General features: G+C 48.5%; 1 protein-coding gene across 1 annotated transcript in view; it reads right to left on the reverse strand.

The window, feature by feature from the left end:
- Nucleotides 1–443: 443 nt before the first annotated feature.
- MTSS1 (MTSS I-BAR domain containing 1) overlaps nt 444–22819 on the reverse strand; it is a 139257-nt gene continuing 116881 nt past the window's right edge. The window contains exons 7-14 of the mRNA XM_070382798.1: nt 19036–19193; nt 17752–17859; nt 16309–16406; nt 12871–13090; nt 7185–7379; nt 5757–5930; nt 5248–5410; nt 444–3206 (exon numbers count right to left, since the gene is read on the reverse strand). Of these exons, the coding sequence (XP_070238899.1) occupies nt 2506–3206; nt 5248–5410; nt 5757–5930; nt 7185–7379; nt 12871–13090; nt 16309–16406; nt 17752–17859; nt 19036–19193 (1817 nt within the window). The 3' untranslated portion in view covers nt 444–2505. The remainder of the gene's footprint in view (nt 3207–5247; nt 5411–5756; nt 5931–7184; nt 7380–12870; nt 13091–16308; nt 16407–17751; nt 17860–19035; nt 19194–22819) is intronic.

Raw genomic sequence — 22819 nt, forward strand, 5'->3', positions numbered from 1 at the left:
CTGGAGCTTGGATTGTCTGCAGACACAAAGGTAAGGGTGGCAAAAACGAAATGAAGTTTTTTGGTTTTCTTCCTAAAGGTAAAGCCATTTTAGAAATTCAACCAAACCCTGCTAGTTGCAGTTCTTAGTAACTCACTGGAACTGTTAACATTAAACTCACTGGAACCTAACACTTAGGTCAGGCAACTAAATGTTCTTAGGGTGCACAGAAATGTTTCAGCCCATCTTCTAACATTTGACCAAGACCTCAGCCTAAATTTTAATAAGACTTGAAATGCAGGGCTTTTTTTCTAGTGGTTCTTTATTTATAATGTAGGCTGAAGCAACTGTTACAAGGAAGAAGGGAGACACGTTACACAATTGTTATTTATACAAGTTTAGAACAAAAAACTGCACAGGGAGAGGTCAACTCTCAGTACAAACTAGCAACTAAACCACAATAATTTACCTTTAGAAACAATTTCTTTATTTTTAGCTGTGACACTGCTTTTACAATATGCAAAAACACAAACAGAACTACCCAAGGTGTTTTGTCACATTCTTTCTACATTGAATTTGGCAACATTTTATATTAAATTTATTCAGATTATACTAACGTTTAAAAACTAAACAAGTGAAAAGCTGTACCAAGGTACAGTTACATCCATTTATTTCAAAGGTTTAAAATACCACTTTTATCTAACGTAATTACCTTGCAGTGATTTCTGCTTTTGCAAAAACCATCTCAAGCATCATATGCACAATGCATCAGCTACTTTTAGTCATCAAGATTGGTGGGCTAAACCACAGGCACTACTGTTGCTTATATTCTGTAAAAGGAGCTTGTTTTTCAAAGAAAAAAAGCTTAAATAGTTTCTAATAATCATGCCTTTGCTTTAAAGCCATAACATAAAATGTCCTTGAGCGATCACAGCAGTGTTAAATGTTAATATATAGAACAGTGACTATACAGGTATGTTTCTTTCACATCCAATGCAGTTATGTATTAAAGCATAAGAGTATGTAGCCGAAGCTTAGCACCAACAGAGATCTGCAGGCCCTGGGGGACCTGCCAGGCTCTTTCTCCTTGAGAGGTTCGGTCCCAAATGAGCACTTTCAACTGACCCTACTAAGAGGCTGGCTTTTTTTTTTAAAAAAAAAAAAACACCGATAGAGTCCCCAGATGTGATCCCTTTAAATCTACAAATCTCTGTTGGCTTTAGGGGATGGGCATTATAACAAATTTAACTTTCACTTAAAAAAGAAAAGACAAATCCATTCCAAAAAACATTACCTAGAATACAAAAAAGAGGACAGTATAGTGGTCAGATTCCAGGTGACAAGAAAGAAATCCTCCTCTCCAATGTTTAGTATGAAGCCAGTTACTGCCACTTATTTAAAAGAAGATAAGAAAAACAAGCCCCCAGACTGGTAAACACATTGGCAAGTTGCTAGACTCCAAGCTGGTTACCCTTGTTAAATCCGCTCGAGTTTTTTCAAAATATTTGGGCTTTTCAACGCACCCAGCCTGCTGGGCACAGTTAAGTAAAAGGCATTTGCTATATCTAAGAATTCCCTGCTATCATTTTTAAATGTTTTCACATTTTTAAAACTGCCTTACCATTTTGGATGCATTTGGACTCAATGAAAGTGGGTATAACAGACGAGTAACTGAAGTGGGGTTCTATGTCTACCCGGTGGCGGCCGCATGCACAGGACTGGAGGTGGGTGCTGTGTGCAGTCAGGAGGAATCGTGGGAGAAAGGAAGTCCTTAAACACCCTACAGAAACAAACACTGCAATCCAGTATGGCTTATTCGGATGCATTTACCATGAAGCTACTAGAAATTCAACCTACGAGGCTACCCTTAAACGTAACAGGATCGGCTATGTTGACAGTGTGCCCCTCCCCCGGCCCTCCCCCCAATCCCAACACAGTCTACCATTTCCAGAGTTACTTCACTCCAGATATTGCTCATCAACTGACTCCCGCATTTCTCATCCCGAAAGTAGTTTGCTTGGGTAAGGATTTTTACTCCTTATCCATTTTGTTTGTACATTAAAATAACTTGAATTTGCTCCTAAGCCAGACTACTACAATGCATCTACAAAAGCTTGCAGGAAAACAAAAGAAAAAAAGCTAAGTATAGTTATCCTTTCTTCTGAAATCACTAACTTTGTGGTTCCCCTGCCCGACCTCCCCCCGCCCTTATGCATTTAAAATTTTACAAAGACTTGTAAAAAAGTTAAATGGAATTTGGCACCTTCAGAAAAATCAAAAGGGAAACTTAAGATTAAAATGTGCAGAAAGAAAACTGTTGATATTTACAAATTAAAAGATCAAGGTTATGTCAGTTACGTATGTTGCTTTTAATTCTTATCTAAAGGTGTACTTTCAAAAGAGCTGTGTTCTGAGTTGCCTACAAAATCTTTTGATTATAGATTGGAATGGATCAAGACAAATTAGGTCTTATTAATTAGACAGTTCATTCCCCACTGGCAGCATTTCTTGTGAGCCTAAGAGAGCCTAAGAGAAGCGCGGGGCTGAGCGGTCATTTGTTGTGGTCTTCTTCAGTTTCACGCCCCTTCGGATGGCGTTCAGCATGTCTTCTCCTTGCGGGACGTCCCTCGGGCTCACATCTGCAGGGTCGCTCTCTGGAACCTGGCCTGGGGAGGCAGTGGCACTTGGGGGATCCCTCTCCTGGTCTTCGGCCTCACTTTCTGGAATCGCCTGTCTGTGCTCCTCGGGGATGCTCGGCTTTGGGCCTGGAAGAGGGGGGTTGACGGAGGCTTGGCCGCTCCACATTGAGGTGGGCACACTGGTGACACCTTGAGGGCTCTCAGCCACAGACGGCGACTCTGGGCTGTGCTCACCCCGCTCCTCAGGCCCATCTGGAGGGGCTGGCAGCACCCCAGGGAGGTCTGGGACCGTGGGGGTCTTAACAGGGATCACGGGTGTCTTGATGGGGATGGGACCGGCTCCTATGGTCCCCCGGCGGACAGAAGGCTTGGTGGAAGGGGTCCGTCGGATGGTTGCAACCCCTGGGGTGACCATAGCAGGTCCGAGGGTGGTGGGAAGGCCCGCGGTCGAGGCCGGGCGCTTGGCTTGGAACATCCTTCGATAGGACTGGCTGATGTCACTGTTTCTCGGGATGGTGGAGGATTTGTCAAACTCCTGCTGATCGGCCTCCTGGTCACCACTTACAGAGAAATAATCGTAATCTGAAACTGATTATAGGATCCAATTAGAAATCTCTGAGGTGGTGGCTGTGCTTTTTCATTCTCTGTGTTGGGAGGACAGAAGGCCCCAGAGGCCAGGGACTTCACCCGCAACTTCACCCCAAGCCTCCCTGGGTTTCCAGGCCCCCACCATCTAAGAACTCCTTGATGGGGATTGTCATTTTGTTCACTAAGGGAGCCCTGAGCACCAGAGAGCACTGGACACAACAGGCCTGCACTCAGATACCGCTGAGCTGGAAGGATGCAAAACTGGCTGCCTCCGAGAACCTCTGGGAGGAGTAAAGAGGGTGGAAGGAGGAAATAGCCTCTCCAGCCTAGAATGCGATGTGAGAAACAAACCCCACATGGACCATACAGACCTCCCCCATGATCAGCCCATTCGTGCAAAGACTAGAAAAACAACGGAACTGGCAGCGAGTCTGAAAACTATGCACAAGACAGGTTCCATCAGTGCAGTGTGCTCACTTCCTCTCCCAACACAGGGTCACATGGGAGGGGAAAAGCGTCCAGCCTGAACACCTCAGAGCACGTTTCTGAACAGCAGCACTCTGTCATCTGGGCCAGGTCAGTTCTGGGGCGGGGTGCGGGGGTCTTTGGGCTGTATTATGGGATGTTTAGCAGCATCCCTGGCTGTCTACCAGATGCCAGTAGCACCCCCTCCAACTGTCACAACTAAAAATGTCTTTGCTGCTGCTGCTGCTAAGTCGCTTCAGTCGTGTCTGACTCTGTGCGACCCCATAGACAGCAGCCCACCAGGCTCCCCCGTCCCTGGGATTCTCCAGGCAAGAACACTGGAATGGGTTGCCATTTCCTTCTCCAATGCATGAAAATGAAAAGTGAAAGTGAAGTCGCTCAGTTGTGTCCGACCCTCAGCGACCCCATGGACTGCAGCCTGCCAGGCTCCTCCATCCATGGGATTTTCAGGCAAGAGTACTGGGGTGGGGTGCCACTGCCTTCTCCGAAAAATGTCTCTAGATGTTGCCAAGTGTCCTCTGGGGAGAAAGACGGTCCTCCACTGAGACCCACTGTCTGAGAGACCTGAATGAAGGACTGCCAGTGGGCTTGGCCAACTCTCACAGATCTCTCCTACTGGTTGGAATGCCATCGTGCTGGCCTTGGGCTGTCTGGGGAGAGGCATCAGAGAGGTGGGTTCATAGAAAATTTGGCTGGAACAGGTTAAGAATTTGGGTTTCAGACTCTTGACAGATCTTAGATTCAAACTCTAGCTCTGCTTATTACTTGTGTGAACCCTGGGCCTCAGTCTCCAAGTATGTAAAATGAGGATAAATATACACATGGGCTTCCCAGGTGGCGCAGTGGTGAAGAACCTGCCTGCCAATGCAGGACACACAAGAGACACAGTGTGATCCCTGGGTCAGGAAGATTCCCTGGAGGAGAATATGGCAACCCACTCCAGTATTCTTGCCTGGAGAATTCCATGGGCAGGGGAGCCTAGTGGGCTACAGTCCATGGGGCTGCAAAGAGTTGGAAACAACTGAGTGAGCATGCATACATGTTATATAAGTGGCTGTGACAAATAAATGGGACAATAAAGTGCTTAGTCTGTTTTTATCTAGTCGCTCAGTCATGTCCGACTTTGCAACCTTGTCTGTGGGATTTTTCAGGCAGGAACACTGGAGTGGGTTGCCATCCTCCTCCAAGGGATCTTCCTGACCCAAGGATCGAACCTGCGTTGGCCGGTGGATTCTTTACCCTCTGAGCCATCAGGGAAGCCCAGAGTACTTACTACAAAATGCCAAACACAAATGCTACAGTACCATTAATAGCATCTTGTGTTCATATGGGAACTGCCCTGAACCCTGAAGGTGAAGAACCAGCAAAGCTGTGAACGTCTGGCCACTTCCTTGGGTGGCAGCCACCTAACAATCACAGACGGATCCCCTCCCAAGAATTCCAAGATGCTCGATGGTGTCTGGACGGACTTCTGCCTCCTCCCAGCGGGGAGGCCCCCTGTCCTCACCTGGCACTGCTCAGGAAGCCCGGCTGGAAAGCCTAGGCTGCCTCCTACCTTGGGAGGGGATGGTGTCCTCAGAGCAGCAGGGGGTGGTGGTCTGGGTGCTGTAGCCACTGGAGCACTGAAGTGAATCCCGGCTGCTCCTCTGGGTGTCCAGCTGGAGGCCCCGAGACAGGGCCAATGCCAGTTCCTCACAAGCCTCCATCTCCTCCCCGGGCTGCAGGTGGGAGGAAAGAGACGAGATCCCGGGGCTATGAGTCCCTGTCTGATAACCCCAGAGCCTTTCTACTCTTCCAATGGGGCTTTGACTGGACTCCTACTCTGTTCCCATGACCACCACCGGGTCTGTGGGCCCAGGAGGCTGTCAGCTTGCTTGGGCCCTAACCAGGCTCTAGAAAGTTCTAGAGTCTAACTCCCATATGAGACCTTCCCTGGGGGTCTTCTAAATGCCATAGACCAGGGAGTTGGGGAAAGGGGCTCAGGTCCCTCCAGCCGCTGGCCAGCACGTGGCCCCTGGCCAGGTGTGGAGGGCCCCGGCCAGCTGAAGAAAACAAGAGCGTTACCCTGGTGGCGGCTGATACGGTCATGCTCCTTGGCCTTTGGGCCTCCTCGGTAGCAGCAGGGGCACCTCCTGCTGCAGCGGGGCCTCCTCCGCTGGGGTCTGGCTCTCGCTTCTCTTTGCGGCGCTGAAGGGTGTTCACAAGAGGCTGATCATAAGGTCCTGGCTTGGCCCAGTCCTGAGTGGAGCAAGCGTGGTCAGGCACCAGGGCCTCGGCCTCCACTTGGAGGCCAGAGAACCCTCCAGACAGCTGCCCACCCACGGAAGGCGGCTGGTCCCCGCGGAGGAAGCTCACACTGGGACAGGCCAGCAGCCCCTTCTCCCCTCACCCAGTGCTAGCAGAAGGGAATGGACAGTCCTTTGGGGACCCCCTGGGTACCTCTCCTTTCCTCATATCTGCCCAAAGACAGAAAACACACAAACTGGGCATGGATCCTGGGGGAGACTCTTACAGCCACCAAACAGCTGACCAACTGCCTGCGGTGTCTAAAGGCACCAGCCAGTGGAAAGACATCTCCAGGGACTAGGCCTGATGTCTGAGGAAGACCCTGGCCTATGGGCTCAATTGATCGCACTTGCATAGCCTGGCCACCAGGGGGCACTAAAGGAACTTCAGACACTTTTCCTGAGGCTGAACCTCACTTCAGGGAAGTAGCCCCAAAGGGCACTTGGGGATGTGCCATCTGAGGTCCTCACAGAGGCAGGGAAGGCCCCTGGGTTGGAAGAAGGATTCTGAGGAGTCTGAGAGGTGTGCACCACTTGCTCAAAATGCAGGCTGCCTAGGGGCCTACTATTCCAGTTAGGGTCCTCTCAAAATATCCTCTGGGCATCTATTGTACTTGCTAGGAAATAATATAAAAACGTGTTTGTATATTTAAGCAATGTTTAGTGCTTTAAAGCAATGTTTATTGGTTTATATGTCTTAATATAAACCATTAAGACTAAAAATAAAGTCTGCATTTACTTTGAAGATTAAAAAAAAAAAAAAAAGCCAAAACCTATCTGGAGGCATGGTTCTATTACCATGGCCCGATAAAGGGACTCAGGGGAACAGTCTGAGGTACACAGTCCTCTATATCAGCAACTCCCTCAGGAATCCCCCAGGAGGGCAGAACTGGGATGTACACTTTGGAACCAAACATCCCCACCGTGCTCCATCTGGGTCTACTGGGGTCTAACCAGGGTTAACTGGTGTCTCCTAAAGGCAGCCCCTCCAATCCCAGCTCCGTGTGGACATCTCTGTCTCAGAGCTGCCTGCTGGATTCTGGTTCTCCTCCTGGGAGAATTTACTCAGGGAGGAGGTGTTATGGGGAAGAAGGCAGAGTGTGAGAGGAAGGGGGTGAGGGAAGCATCGGGGTGAGAATTGTAGGGGGAGGAGGGGGGTGAGCACAGAGGCAATGAGGGAGGGGGGAGAGGGTGGAGAGACACAAACCTTCCAGCTAGGGATCTGAGATGACGGGAACATGCCGGGCCCAATGGTGTAATAATGAGCGTAGTCTGGAAGATGGACAGAGGTGACCCGAGGGAGCAGGCGGGAGGCGGGCAGGCAATGAGGGAAAAGGCTCGCCCCTACGGGCCCCACATGGGACTCACTTGATAAACTATAGTGAGAAAACCCGTTAGACAACTGGAAACAAAAAAAAGGGGAGGAAAAAAGGAAAAAAAATTAATATAACAGGATGAGTGTGGAGGTACAAGATGGCATTGACATTCAAGGGACAGGGGAGACCTGAGTATTTACAAATAAACATCAGGGACTCTGCTGCTCATGGACAGTCCATGATGCGAGAGAAGAGCTCCACAGTGCAAAGAATGCACGTTTATCTGACACCAAGCATTCAGTGGGGGAAAATACTGTATCTACTTTTAGAATAGTTTGGAAATGATCGGTGTCCCAGTGCTCAATGGTCTTCGATTATTTCACTAATAATTTCATAGTGATGGTGATTTGCTCATCTCATTATGCAGCTTTCAAAACTTAACACCATCAGCTGAAGCTGTTTGTTCCAGGTTTCCAAATCATCAGAGTGTTCAGGAGCAGATTCTAAATTGGGGCGAAGAAGTGGGGGGCTGCAAACGAAAAGGCGGGAAAGCACACAGCCTCTGACGCGGTGGAATGTCACATCCAACGACAAGGTGACGAGGTGGCCACGGTGGGTGGGGTGCGGGGGAAGGGGGAGGAGGAAAGATGGATGACCATCCATGTCCTGGGAAGAAGCCTTCACACCTCCGAGTTCCCCATACCCCTTCCTCTCCCTCTTGATGACTGCAAGGTCACTGCTTCAGGAGCCAGGCACCCCTTCCCGAAAAATCCCTCAGTCTTGTCCCTCCCTCTGTCCCAAGAGGGTCTACTCTTGGAGATTTTGAGTTTCTGGGTTTCTGCGGCTGTGTGGGAAGTAGCTGGCAGAGGGGTGTTGGGGGAGAGGCTGGGACCCCAGCCGGTCACCTTCTCCGTGGACGCCCAGGCGCCCATGGTGGAGCCTGAGCTGACCGAGGTGGGCGAGCTGCACTCGCTCACCGACTGGCAGGTTTCCGAGGCTTCGGAGGAGGCCGAGCTGGACGAGTTCTGCAGCAGGGGAGGGACCACACGAGGGGACCACGTGCCACCAAAAAAGAACATCCGTAAAAAATAAAAAGATGGGGGAGGGTGGGGGCAGGGGGGAGGAAGGTCACGCAACAGAGAGAGAGAGAGACAGATGTGTACACAGAAAAGGGAAGGATGAGAGAAGCAGAGTTAGGGTTATTTTTTTCCCCCCAAAGCTGCGCCCACACAGAGGCTTCCAAGCCCTGGAAAGGAAGCGTGACACCCAGTGAGACCCAGACCCGCTGGACCGTGAGGCTTCCAGGACCCTGACGTTGGCATGTGTGTGGTGCACGGGCTGCGTGCCTGGCTCGGGGATGCCATGCCTTTTACACCTCTCAGGTGCCCGGATGTTATGACGTGAGGACTGACCCCCCAGCCCGGGCTTTTGCGCCACGTCTGCCTGTTGTCGTTTAGTCACTAAGCCATGTCCGACTCTTTTGTGACCCTATGGACTGTCGCCCGCCAGGCTCTTCTCTCCATGGGATTTCCCCAGGCAAGAATACTGGAGTGGGTTGCCATTTCCTTCTCCAGACGATCTTCTCCATCCAGATATTGAACTTGCGTTTCCTACATTGCAGGTGCATTCTTTACCGCTGAGCCACCACGGAAGCCCCTTGTCTCCTTAGAATAGCTCTAATTCCTGGATTCTCTCCCTTTATCACATGCAGCCTTTGGATCCCTAAGGGGTGGTTTCCAGCTGTGAAGCTGTATCTTCACAGGACATGATTTTAGGTCTTTCTGCCTGGGGGGTGATTTTGAGGCTTTGGGCAGTGAACTCCAGTGGTTAGGGCAATGTTTCTAGTGGCCATCATAGGGAGGGTGAACCATCCAGTGAGATCTGAGACATCACAGAACTGAGGTCTGCCTTGAGAAAACATCTCTTCAGGCTGATCTGATTAAACCTCCAGTCCCTACCCGTCTCCCAGTGCCAACCAGGCACCTGCTCCCAGGCCCTAACTAACCTTCAGCCGAGGCAGAGACTGCCTGTTAATTCAGCACTGCATCTTGACATTCTGTTCCTGTCCTGGCACGTGGCAGGTGCCTAACGGTGCTGAATGGATGAGTGACAATGACCATCTCTTCCATGTAACTGTGTCCTGCCCCCGCCCCCTCCCACCAGGGGGCATGCTCTGGGCCCACCCAGGCATGTGCTTTCCGTTTTCTTCACTGTTAACTGCAATCTCATCCCATCCGTATAAGCAAGTCTGAGCCTCTTTACTCTTTCCCTGGAAGTGTCCCTGTTTCACTGGCAAGGAGGCCAGATTCATGTTTCTGTCCCCCAGCTTTCACCCGCCAAAGGAAGGTTCCTCCAGCCTTGCTGTGTGTGTGTGGATCAGGCTGAATGAAGCAGGGTTTCAGCCTCCAGTTGTGTCGCGGGAAACAGAAGGTGGGCCTATTGGGACTGACTGAAATCTGAAAGCCAGTGAATCCTGCAACAGCAAGGAACCAAAAAGGCATTCCGTGTGCACGTGGCTCCTTGGAGCCAAAGCCAGGGCAGACCCCACAGTGGAGGTCCTGGCTGCTTCCCCAGCTCAGTGTTTGGTTAGCAGTCCAGGATCTGAAGTCTGAAAATTTGAAGTCCTTGTTCTGCCACTTCCCAGGCTAGGAACCATGGGTTTAATCTCTCTAAAGCCTCATTTTTCCTCCTCTTTAGAATAGGGATCAATAGTATCTATTGGATGAAGATTAAATGAGACTGTGTGTGTGTGTGTGTATCTATGTATGTAGTGCTTAACCAACTGTAAACAAAAGCCGGTTATCATTATAATTTACCAGAACTACTTATTGTGGCTCCTCTAATTAAAATAAGTTCAATCTGAAAAAGAAACAGTAAAGCAGCCCAGGACTACAGGTTCTTATTTCCTTTGACTTCTGCTCATTTTTTTCTGAAGAGCCCCTTGAGTGGATGGAGTGAAGGGTTCTAGGCAGGAGCCCCGTTGCAGACGTGGTCCCATCTCTCCTGGGCACACGTGGCACAACTTGTAAAGAGCAGAGTGGAGGACGCGGAGAATCCTGAATACATCCTGCCACGCGGCATTCATTTACACCCGTGCACCCGAGGGATTTCGCTGCTTATGGATGTGTGCTCCCTTCCTCCCACCCAAATAAAGGTAATAATACTTCCCCTAGAAAACCATATACCCTCTGGCCTGTGTGAGGTGTACTGCTGCTGCTGCTGCTAAGTCGCGTCAGTCGTGTCTGACTCTGTGCGACCCCATAGACGGCAGCCCACCAGGCTCCCCCGTCCCTGGGATTCTCCAGGCAAGAGTACTGGAGTGGGGTGCCATTTCCTTCTCCAATGCATGAAAGTGAAAAGTGAAAATGAAGTCGCTCAGTCGTGTCCGACTCGTAAAGACCCCATGGACTGCAGCCTACCAGGCTCCTCTGTCCATGGGATTCTCCAGGCGAGAGTACTGGAGTGGGGTGCCATCGCCTTCTCCGTGTGAGGTGTACAATCTCCTTAAATTTCCCCTCTGCCTTAGAAGTAGCCATAATGCCTTTTTCAAGAAAAACAGAATTCTCAATTAAATTCTGCAGCATCCCTGAGTTTACTCAAACTACCCTAGAGTTGCTTTGCCAAGCATTTATCTGAGGCACCAGCTTTCAGATTTAAGTAAATCCCAACAATCCCGCCTTCTGTTTCCCTTGACATGACTGGAGGCAGAAACCCTGCTTCATTCAGCCTGATCCACACATGCACAGCAAAGCTGGAGCACAAGGCCTCTTTTTTTAGAAAGGGGCGTCAGTGCACGATATTTTGTTAATGCATCAGTTGATTAAAAACACACACAGAATGACACTGCACATTAGAAAAGCCTTTGAGGAGCTGCAAATCCCTGCTCCCTCTCTACCACACTCACTCTAGGCTCACGAGACACACAGGTGCAGTTTAGTGCCACACAAGGCGGGACCTTGTAGAGAGTGAGTGAGCCAAAGCACCCAGCTAGGACAAGTAGAGGACTTAAAGCTGCAGCTCCCAGCTCCGAGCATTTCTGCTTAAAATTGAATCTCGACCCCAGGAAGAGAGAGAGAGGCAACAGCGCTCCCAGGGACAGCTGTGAAATGACAAAGGCGGGGCTCCAGGCTGAGTGGCTCTGCGTTCATCAGTGTCAGACGCATCACGTGAGTGGCTGTCTGGCTCCCAGAACATGACAGATGCTTCCTCGACGTGGAGTGCTCCCCAGAACACTCTGCTAGGGGCACCTTACGGCCAGGGTGGCGCAGAAAGGCCGCTGGACCAGTTGCTAGAAACCCTCGTTCCAGATTCCCACTGCAGGTCACATAACTGTGCCACTCGGGCAAACTGCTTTACATCTTAAACTGTTTCCCCCCAAAAAACAGGATAACAACACTCCAAGCGGCTGCTGGCCGGACTACAGACAACAGGCAGGAGATCCTAGGACGGTGCCTGGCACCCAGGAGATACTTGCTGACTCTCAGGCAAATTGGATACCTGGATGAACAAGACAAGCACGTGACCTTCTGAATCCAAAGGATCTTGGGCCAAAGTCTGTGACTGGTCTCAAAATGTATTATATTGGGTTGACCAAAAAGTTTGTAATGTCTTACTTTGGAAAAACCCTAATGATTGATCTTTTTGGTAAACCCAATATGCAATGGGCTCGCAGTCACCACGCTCCCCAGCAGATGGCGCTGAGGGGACATCCTGGATATTTCCTTGTTGCCTGTATGCTGTGCTTGCTAGTCTAGACGCCAACCCACTGACACAAAAAAAGGGACACAGAGGAGCAGGTGAAGGGTGTTCGATGCCCAGCTCCTGCCTTCTGCTCTTCTGCAGCTCTTGGGCTGGGCGTTTAGTGCCATCTAACCCAATTGTATTCAAAGAGACTCAACACCTCCCCTTCTCCCAGGAGGAAGATGCCAACAGAATTACCTGCATGGGCTCTGAAGATACAAGAAGCTGAAACTGCCAAGGAAGGGCTCTGAGGCGTTGTTCAACAGCAGAATCTCTGTCCCCGTGTGCAAATGGGATAATGACTACATCATGCCAAGCCAGCCACAGGGACACTAGAGAGCAGCCAAGACTCTTGAGTCTGTCTACATACCTGTCTACACAAGTGTGAAAACTCTCCAAATCAATGGGGTGACAACCATCACCCACATGGTGATCATAAGCTTTGAGTGAGTGAAAGTCACTCAGTCGTGTCCAACTCTGTGAGACCCCATGGACTGTGGTCCACCAGGTTCCTCTGTCCACAGAGCAGTTAGCCGTTTCCTTCTCCAGGGGATCTTCCCCACCCAGGGATCGAATCCAGGTCTCCCGCATTGTAGGCGGATTCTTTACCATCTGAGTTACCAGGGAAGCCTGATCATAAGTTTTAACCCCCACTTATATTATCTCCCCCTAAAGGGAGATCAGCTCATCTAAAGATGAGAAATTAAACCAGAGGTTCCTGGTGTCAGACGACCAGGGTCTGTCCAAGCTCTCTGGTTCCCTCTCTGGTTCCAGCCATCAAGATTGATCCAGGGCCTCAGGTGTGGCGGCTGCTCCTGGGGCCAAGGACACCCTTACCTGGTTGGGGGCCTCGGGCGGCATGGGGGACGGCGACTTGGACTGGAAGGCGTCCTGGGAGATGAACCCTGAGTCGTGGGAGGACACGCTGGACAGCCGCACGGGTGCCTGCTGGGCCAGGCTGGAGCCGCGGTAGCGGTAGTGGGAGCTGGGCGAGTGCGAGTGGGAGCCGTGGGAGCCGCTGGACCGCGAGTCGCTGCTGTTGACGCTGTTCAGGCTGCTGCGGGGGCAGCGGGACAGAAGACAAGGGGGGACGGGGAGAACGGCATCACACAACCAGCCCCCAGCCCCAAGAGGCAGCACACACGGGGAGACATATTTTCAAAACACCCAATCATTAAGAGAGTAAACAAAAGGTCTTTTCTCTGTGAGCAAGGGGCGAAAACCAGCTATGGAGACGTGGTTCTCCAACGGCGCAATGAGGCATCTTTAGGATGGAAGGCTGTGATTTTAAAGAGTCAAGTGCTGCCCAGCTCTGCTGTGTCACCGACCAGCAAAGCCAGGGGACTCGATGTCTGTCTGAGGCACGAAAAAAGTTTATATCCTCTACTCACAAAAACCACAAGAAGGCTTTGGCATGACCTAGCTGGACCCAAGTGTCTTCCTTAGGTGAACCATCTGGGTCAACCTGGCCAACCATCACTTGGCACCAAGAGACTCCTCAAGGTGATTGCATCTTAAGTGTGCCTAATTCAAGATGCCCGTATGTGAGGCAACTCTGTCTGTGTTCGTGTATTTTACATTTTATTAATATTAACAAAGTTGGTGGTTTAATGAATGGCTTGACCCTGAACACAGGTACTTCTCTGTCCAACTATCTGTGAGCCCAGCAAACAGAACACCTGGCAAGAGGCAGGCAGCTTTCAGGGACTAAGGGTCGTCAATTGAAGCTGTTTGCTTCCAGGATGGAACAGTAAACAGGATGTCAGAAAATGACACTTGCCCTCTGGAGTTCTGCCTGTTCCGTTTCCAGTCGTAAGCAGTATGTCCTACACTCTGTCTCACCACTCAAATTACGAAACCCAGAAAACTGAACAAAGTCTCCTGGTCCAAACAGGCAGAGCTGACAGATAAAGGGCAGCTGTAGCAGCGTAAGAAGGCGCGAAATAAACAACCCAGACTGGGATTGGAAGATTTGTGGTTTCTGCTCCTAACTCTGCAAGAGATTCTCATCAGATTTCACAAACTCATCCAGCTAATAAGACAGTCAAGGGCTGACTACTGTGTTCTGGTGCTCTGTACTGGAATGATTTGGTGCTAACGTTCCAACAGATATAGCCAAGTGTGCTGGAGGAGATCAAGGATAATTATCATGAGTTTTGCTTCCCCGCCCCGCCCGTCAGCCAGAACAGGGCATGTGGAGACTGACAGCAACGTTCATGGCAATTTCACTACAGCAAGCTCAGGGCTGGCGCTGTCCATATGACAGGATTTTCTGTTGACACTAAAACTGTAGTTTAGTGTCACGCAGCTTTGTTTTATACTAATGAGATAAAAGTTTTCTTCGTTATCAAACAAAAAGAAAAATCCTCAATAGAAAAAAACCTCAGATCAGAGAAATGCAAATCAAAACCACTATGAGGTACCATTTCACGCCAGTCAGAATGGCTGCGATCAAAAAGTCTACAAACAATAAATGCTGGAGAGGGTGTGGAGAAAAGGGAACCCTCTTACACTGTTGGTGGGAATGCAAACTAGTACGGCCACTATGGAGAACAGTGTGGAGATTCCTTAAAAAACTGGAAATAGAACTGCCTTATGATCCAGCAATCCCACTGCTGGGCATACACACTGAGGAAACCAGAATTGAAAGAGACACGTGTACCCCAATGTTCATCACAGCACTGTTTACAATAGCCAGACATGGAAGCAACCTAGACGTCCATCAGCAGATGAATGGATAAGAAAGCTATGGTACATATACACAATGGAGTATTACTCAGCCATTAAAAAGAATATATTTGATTCAGTTCTAATGAGGTGGATGAAACTGGAGCCTATTATACAGAGTGAAGTAAGCCAGAAAGAAAAACACCAATACAGTATACTAACGCATATATATGGAATTTAGAAATATGGTAACAATAACCCTGTGTACGAGACAGCAAAAGACACACTGATGTATAGAACAGTCTTCTGGACTCTGTGGGAGAGGGAGAGGGTGGGATGATTTGGGAGAATGGCATTGAAATATGTAAAATATCATGTATGAAACGAGTCGCCAGTCCAGGTTCATTGCACGATACTGGATGCTTGGGGCTGGTGCACTGGGACGACCCAGAGGGATGGTATGGGGAGGGTGGAGGGAGGAGGGAGGAGGGAGGAGGGTTCAGGATGGGGAACACATGTATACCTGTGGCAGATTCATTTTGATATATGGCAAAACCAATACAATATTGTACACTTAAATTAAATAAAATTTAAAAAAAAAAAAAATTAAAAAAAAGAAAAAAACCTTAGTAGACATGTCTCACACACACACACACACACACACACACACAGCACACAAAAGATGACTGGAAACCAACCACCACCCTCAGGCTGCAGAATGTCAGGCTGTAGCATCTCAAGTCTGAGCTTCCCGTTCCCTGTACAGTGCACAAGCTCAAACATGAAATGAAAGGCGCACACACACACGTGTGTAGAGAGAGGTTCTCACACACAGATTCGGCAGCTCCATCCTGTTCTTTACTCTCAACGCTAAGTCACAGGAAGAGGAAATCCATTCGGCTTTGAAAAGTCAAAGGAAAAGATAGGCAGGGAGAGTGTACCAAGAAGGACATGATGCATGAGGGTGTTTTTACCCTCACAGGAAGGGAATAATCAACTTGGCCATCACCAAGTCAAGAATGGTCTTGAACAGAATGCTGCCAGGGAACAGTGTTGCTGACCGACGGCAGAACTATTCCGATGGACCCTGAGTCACCAGGTTAACAATAACACCTAACAAAGCAGTGATGGTGGTGATTGTGGAGGTTAACAGACCAAGAATTCTATTCACTTTGTGAAGCCCTGAGACAAAGACTGGGGGGCGAATAGAGCAGGAGCCACGCTCACTGCCTTCATCTGTTCTGGCCACAGCGAGATGCGTCTGCACGAGAACCGACCCCGTTCACCCTTTGGGAGCCCATGTGGTTTCTACTCTGCTAAACAGGAAAATCCAGTGAGAATTCATAAAATGGGGAGATTTTGTACCATGTACCCTGACAGAGAAAGCTGTGTCCACCAATTTAAGGTGTGATGGGATTTTTCCTTCTAATCCAAAATTAATTCCAAAACTAAAGAGTAAGACCAAAATCATGAGGGATCCTTTCACCCAATCACCATTTCCTGTTTAAAATGCACTATTTCAGAGTCCAAGACTGGCTCCAACATTCACAATTAGTGTAAAGCAAAATGCCACTTCCCAAGGCAACAGCCCAGCCTGGCTTCACCTACCTGCAGACGCTTGACTTGCGGGACATGGTGGTGCTCGGAGAAGAGGGTGGGGTCTGGTACGACCAACTGTAATCAGAACCTTTCAAGTCCAAAATCACCTAAGGGGACAGAGCAGGAGGGTCAGCAAAGTGCTGAGAAGGGAAACATTATCCGTCAAATCTTAACAACTGTCATAACGTCGAAATTCCACCATCATGGAAGAGTGGGGATCAAAGAAAAACATGTTGTGAAGAAGTTTTCTTTTCAATGGAAGAATCATAGTACCAATCCATCAGTGTCATAATCCTTTTTCTGAGACAAGCAAAGACATAAATGGGGGAGAGGAAAACCACAACATACCTGTCAAAAAGAAAAAGATTTACAGTTATAATTCATAAGAGACATTTACACCAAGGTTAGAATTTATAGGGTTTTTGTTTATAGTACAACATAGATGATAATGCTTTTAGGATGTGTTGATTTTACACAATGGACATGAGTTTGAGTAAACTCCAGGAGTTGGTGATGGACAGGGAGGCCTGGCGTGCTGCAGTCCATGGGGTCGCAGAGAGTCGGACACAACTGAGTGACTGAACTGAACTGATCTTACATCTTAGTCACTTGATAGTTACTCATGCCCCCATCTGACCAATAAAACCTGACAGAATTAAGAAGAAACCAATTTTTCATAATTACTTCTACATCTGTCTCCCTTACTTAACAAAGAGCTAGTTGAATGTAAGCTCTACTTTCTATTCACATAGTAGGTGCTCAATAAATATCTGCTTACTGAGTGAATGCCTGCAGGCTGTAGTCTAATAAAGGCAATTTTGCAAGATGGAAAATATAAGCTCCCAAATTTGTCTGCTGAGCTGGCTTCCAAGGCAACAGTAAGAATTTTATACAAAAGGCAAAAGCATGTGATTTTTCAGCTGTTGCCCCACTGAACATAGTGTTAATGTCACATGAACCAAATGAATCAACATAAAGTCACCTTTTTCATAAGTGAGACCCTCATTCATTCCTTACTTAGAATGGGAGAAATCCAGAGAGAATGATTTACAGTGATGACCAAGACACCCCACCGTCATATTCCTAGAGGAGTTTATCTCTAGAGGGTCAGCGAACACATGATTAAGAGCATGGGCTGAGGAAACTGACAGCTTGGTTAAATCCCAGTTCTACCAGTAACTGCCTGGTTAACTGACTCTATCTCTCAGTGCTTCAAGGTCCTCTGTAAAGTGCGGATATTGGTGGAGATTCACAGAAAATCTATGTAAAGAGCTCAGAGCAGAGCCTGGCACACAGTAGGTGCTCTGTGATAACCTGTGCGGATGATGGTCACATATCACAATGTAAAAGATGATACCATTTTAAATGAGAGATTACCGCAAGGAACCCTCAGGACTTTGAACCTTCGTCTCTTGGGTTTGTTGTCCTGAGTGCCTACCCCACGATGCCTACCTGTTCACTTGAGGAGGGCAGTTTGTGAGGGTCCATGGTCAGGCTTTTCAGATCTTCTGATATGGTCTGCAGGTGAGTGATTTCCCCCAGCATTGAGATTTCTTCTTCCTGAAAGTAATTCACAACCTGTTACCGTGCATGATTCACCTTACCATCTGGATCTGGCTGTTTTTATTAGGGAGACTATCTACACTTTCAACTTCTCAGAAAAGGAACACAGGAACTGGTTTATCTCTGCTGAAGCCATTTACCAACCCTTTCTTTGGGGAAATGGAGAACAAGGAATCAGCCATAACCATGGAGTGACTTGTGTGCTACACAACAAACACACAGGCCTTCCTAAAAGTGTCTGGGGGCCGGCACCCCTGCTGGGGGCGGAGAGGTCTGCCTGTGGGTGGGATCCTGCAGCACAGCCCCCTCTGCAGGCCAAGGCTCACCTGCCCCCTCCCCCTGGAAGTCAATCGACTTCAGCAGATGACACCATTTGGGGATATTCTGGTCCAGATTTGGCAGACCTAAGTGACAGCACATGTGTGTTCACTGGAGGTTCACTGCCCCTGTCTTTGTTTTTTCCATCAACTTAATCAATGGCAAGTGAGGCAAACTATGGGCTGCGGAAGAATGACATCACCAAAGCAGTAAGCTGGGGTTGTGGACCCAGGTAAGAAGGATTCACGGGAAAGCACTATGCTCAGGGGGACAACTCAGATCTGGGCATTTTGCCAGGGCTGAGGGATGGTAGCTGGTGCATTTTTATCAGCCTCAAGAAAAGCTCCAGCAGAACTTTTCAAGGCATTCAACTAACTGACTTCAAAAATAAGTCTGCGTTGATTCACTGAGGCTTTTCCCCTATTAACCTCACAGTCACTCCTTGGCACTCATCTCAGTCACTGGGTCTCAAAATCAGCTGGAGGACTTGTTTTAAAAGCCCAGATGACTTGGTGGGGTTCCCAGCCCCAGAGCTGTGGATTCAGTAGGTCTGGGTTGGGTCTGAGAATGCACATTTCTAACCAGTTCCCAGGTGATGCTGCTGGTCTGGGGACCAAATTTGGGGACAACTCTGTGGGGTCATCTTGAGGAGAAAAAGTAAGCGGAACCACCACTGCTCAGAACGCAGAGAGGGCCGTGTGGCCATCAGCAACTTGCAGACAACTACTGGTCCACAATCCTGACTCCATCATCATGATTCCTGACACACCGCAACTTCTCAGTGCCTCCAGATAAACAAGGAGGGTCTCCTCAGAACTGGCAGTTTAAGCCTTCTGGAACTTTCCACTGACTCACAATCACGGGCCGCAGCATAGAAATGAAGGTGCAGAACCGGCCGCGTTCTTCGATCAAAGCCTTCCGGACAGCCTGCTTCTCTGTTTCCTCCAACAGGAGATACTTGTCATTGACGTCTTGGAGCGCACTGTCCAGCTGGGGCTGGATGTCACCTCGCCCTGCAAGTGAAACAAAGCCCGGAGCTTGGCTTGCTGAAACAGCAGCTCTTGGAAGCAGTGTCCTCCTCCCTCTGGTCCCTGCTGGACTGGAAACCACAATTCCCCAGGACTTCTAAAAAACCATTTATTTATACCCAGAAAGGATCTAAAAGAAGCTGTTTTTCTAGGATCAGCCATTTCCAATTTCTAGTGCCCAAAGGGGATGCTTATCCTGGTTTATTTATGACAAATAAAATGTTCTGGGGTAATGTCTCCTGACTTGCATTCTGAAGAGGCTAAGGTATGAAGAACAAGGTGAAGGCCTGTGGATGTTTCCAAAAATGGGCACAACCTGGTTTTGTTGGGTCATGCTCAATAAAAGAGCCTCTGTCTGGAAGAGAAGTATCTGTCCCAGAATACAATGGGGCCTAGCATCAGCTCTCCTGGCTCCGGGGAGCCCCCTGGGACTCCTTGGCAGCTAGTTTAACTCCCTAGTGGAGAGTCCTGAAGTCTCTTCCTGCAGGACAAGCTCAGCAACAAAAAGACCCGCAGTCAGAGCTCTGCTGGTGGAGGACTGAAGGGGGCCTGGGTATTGAGGCTGGCCCATGCCTGGGAACCACCTGGCCCCATCCACAGACCCCAGATACGCAGAGGCACCCATTTCTAGACTTTTCAACAACTCAAGAACTTGGTGAGGCTACTGTCTTTATAAATAAAGTTTTATTTGCACACAGTCATGCCCATTCATTTACAGGCTGTCTATACCCGCTCTCATCACAACTGCTGAGTAAAGTTGTTGTGACACACACCATTTGGCCCCTGGACTGAGAATATTTACAGAAGAAGTCTGGATAAACATGGATAAACATGGATAAACCTGGGCAAATAGACACTGTATCAGAGGGCGTGGCTATTGTAAATCTGATCTGAGGACAAGAAGGTGACCATCAGGAGACCAGCTCATGAGCTTCCACACTGGGCTCCCATGCTCACCTACCACCTGAACCAGAAAAAGAATCTCTAAATTCCTTCCGGACAGAGGCTTGGACTCTCCCAGCCTAGCCTGCAGTGAAATGCTGTCTGTGTATACAACAAGTACTCAATCGGTGTTTAACAGGTGTATACAACAGATACTCAATAGATGTTTAATAGGTGTATACAACAGGTACTGAATAGGTGTATACAACGGGTACTCAAAAGGTATTTAATAGGTACATACAACAGGTACTCAGTAGGTGTTTTAAACAGAATGTTAGCATGGAGGGGGCACTACGGGTTATCCAAACCAATCTGCTCCCAGTTCAGAGGAGGGGAGAAGGGGAGGACTGTCCAGGGCCATGCAGGAGCTGGCAGTCAGAGCGCACACAGCCTGACCCTCTGATGCTGGATTCCTCCTCCTCCTCCTCCTCCACCAGCTGCCTCAAGTCGAGGGACTGGATTCCACCCGCCACTTAGAAAGGGACCTGACTAGTCACCATGTACCCTCCTCTTTAAGAATGCCGCAGAGAACACTTAGATGCAATGTGTTATCTGGTCTGAAAAAGTACAGGGTCACGGAAAACTGCCTTGAACGTAGGAATATATTCTGTATTTTCTCACAAGCAGATGAGAAAGCTTCCTCTGGAGCCAAAAAGGCAGTCAGGCGTCAAGAACATCCAACTAGCAAAAGTCATTGGATTTTTGGCAGGGGTTAAGTTCTAAGTTAGCACAAAAAGGGAAAATCGGGGACAAAGGTCATCCCTGAAAATGCCTTAGATGGCATTCCAGTACAGTCAGTGGTCTGTACACGGAGTCCTCACTGGTCAGGTGAGCATATGTGCTGGGTGCAGCAAAACAGTGTTAAAGTCCATGCGGGGGGATTTTATCCAACAACTATGTGAAAATTTGCTCTGACAACTTTTTGGTGTTATCAGCCACCATCCCTCCCTGACCCCAATAATTCTACCTGTTCTTCCAGTTTCTCTGCCTGGGAGCCAGTTTCACACATTACCCGGCTGCAGAGTCATAGGTTTCATGAGTTTTGTGGACAAGAAACTTGTTAAAGCACCCTTCCATTCTCCAAGGGGACTTGCAGGGAGGCGAGTGTGCGGGCACTCCAGTCCCATGAAATTGAGAATTTTCCCTATTCTTTTTTTTTTGACTGGGTTGAACCGCAGGCAGGATCTTAGTCCCCCGACCAGGGATCGAACCCACACACCCTGCAGGGGAAGCACGGAATGCCAACCACTGTACTGCCAGGGAAGTCCCAGTGGTTAGGACGCTGTGCTTCCACTGCCAAGGGCCTGGGTTCCATCCCTGGCCAGGAAACTAAGATCTCAAAAGCAAGGCACAGCCAAACACTTTTTTAAAATAAGTAAACAAAATGCTGGCTTGGGCAGCTGAATCCACACCCACTGATTGTGTATATGATACAAGCCCTTTGGTAATGAAACTCCCTGTTTCTCTACCACCTGTCAAACAGCCTGACCAAGCCTGCACAGTGAGGCCATGTGGTTGTTTGTGGCTGGTCCCAAGGCCTTCTTGTAAGCCTCTCAATCTCTCCAAGGATGCTCCAACTAAGGGACCACGGAGGACCACGGACCAAGTCAGCATGTTCTTAACTCCAGAGACAAAAAGTTTAATTATGGTAGCAATTTCTTTCAATACTAGCCTATAATTATAAGAAATTGGGGAAATGGGTATCTTTACTTCCTTTCACAAGTTGTAAGGTGCACATCTATCTATGATTAATGACACTGAATTCTAAAAATACACTGACATAGGAAAGCAAAGTGACTAGAACCAAGTGTTACCTAATCTGGTAAATATAAATTTAAATCATTCTATGATTAGTCAAGTTATTTTAAATATGTATTATGTTATAATTAAAGGACTTTCAAATTATAGTACTCTAAAATAAGTATAATCTGTAAAGATTGCTATAATTATAGTCATAGTGAATACATTTCCATGTGGGATATATCATAACCTAGAAACACAATGTTTATTTCTTAAATTCAGTAACCACAACATATATTTATAAAAAAAAAAAAACGTGGAAGAAATTATTCCATGTCTCAGTTGGATATACTGGTTCTTACAGTCATTTTTTTAGGTCCACAAATTTGGAGTTGTGTTAGCACTGATTTAATATACAAAAGCCCATTCATTTCCCTCCCATCAGCAATGTTGGGAGAGCCGCTGCCGATGACTGCAGCAGCTCCCGTGTGGACTTGACTCCGTCTCCTCTTTCGTCTCTGCTACTCCCACCCTTCCTGCGCCACCTTGATCTCTCACCTGGACGGCTCCATCAGCCCCTGATAGGTCACTCTGACCGCATTTGGACGAACTTGCCTGGAACAGCCCTGAATTACTTTCAAAATGCAAATCTTATCACTTTTCAGTAGCTCCCACTGCTTTCAAGAAAGTTCAGTGGGGACTCCCTTGGCGGTCCAGTGCTTAAGATTCCACACTCCTAATGCAGGGAGCACGGGTTCGACCCCTGGATGAGGAACTAAGATCTTGGATGCCACCGCACTGTGCGGCCAAAACAATAAAAAGTCCAGCGTCGTGAACACGCCTCAGGCCCTCCCCCTCATCTTCCCTTGCTCCAGCGTCCGGCTCCACCCCCTAAACATCCCCTCTCCCTCCGCCCCAGCTGTCGGGCA

Source organism: Bos mutus, chromosome 14 (assembly GCF_027580195.1).
Source record: "Bos mutus isolate GX-2022 chromosome 14, NWIPB_WYAK_1.1, whole genome shotgun sequence".
Taxonomy (NCBI): Eukaryota; Metazoa; Chordata; class Mammalia; order Artiodactyla; family Bovidae; genus Bos; species Bos mutus.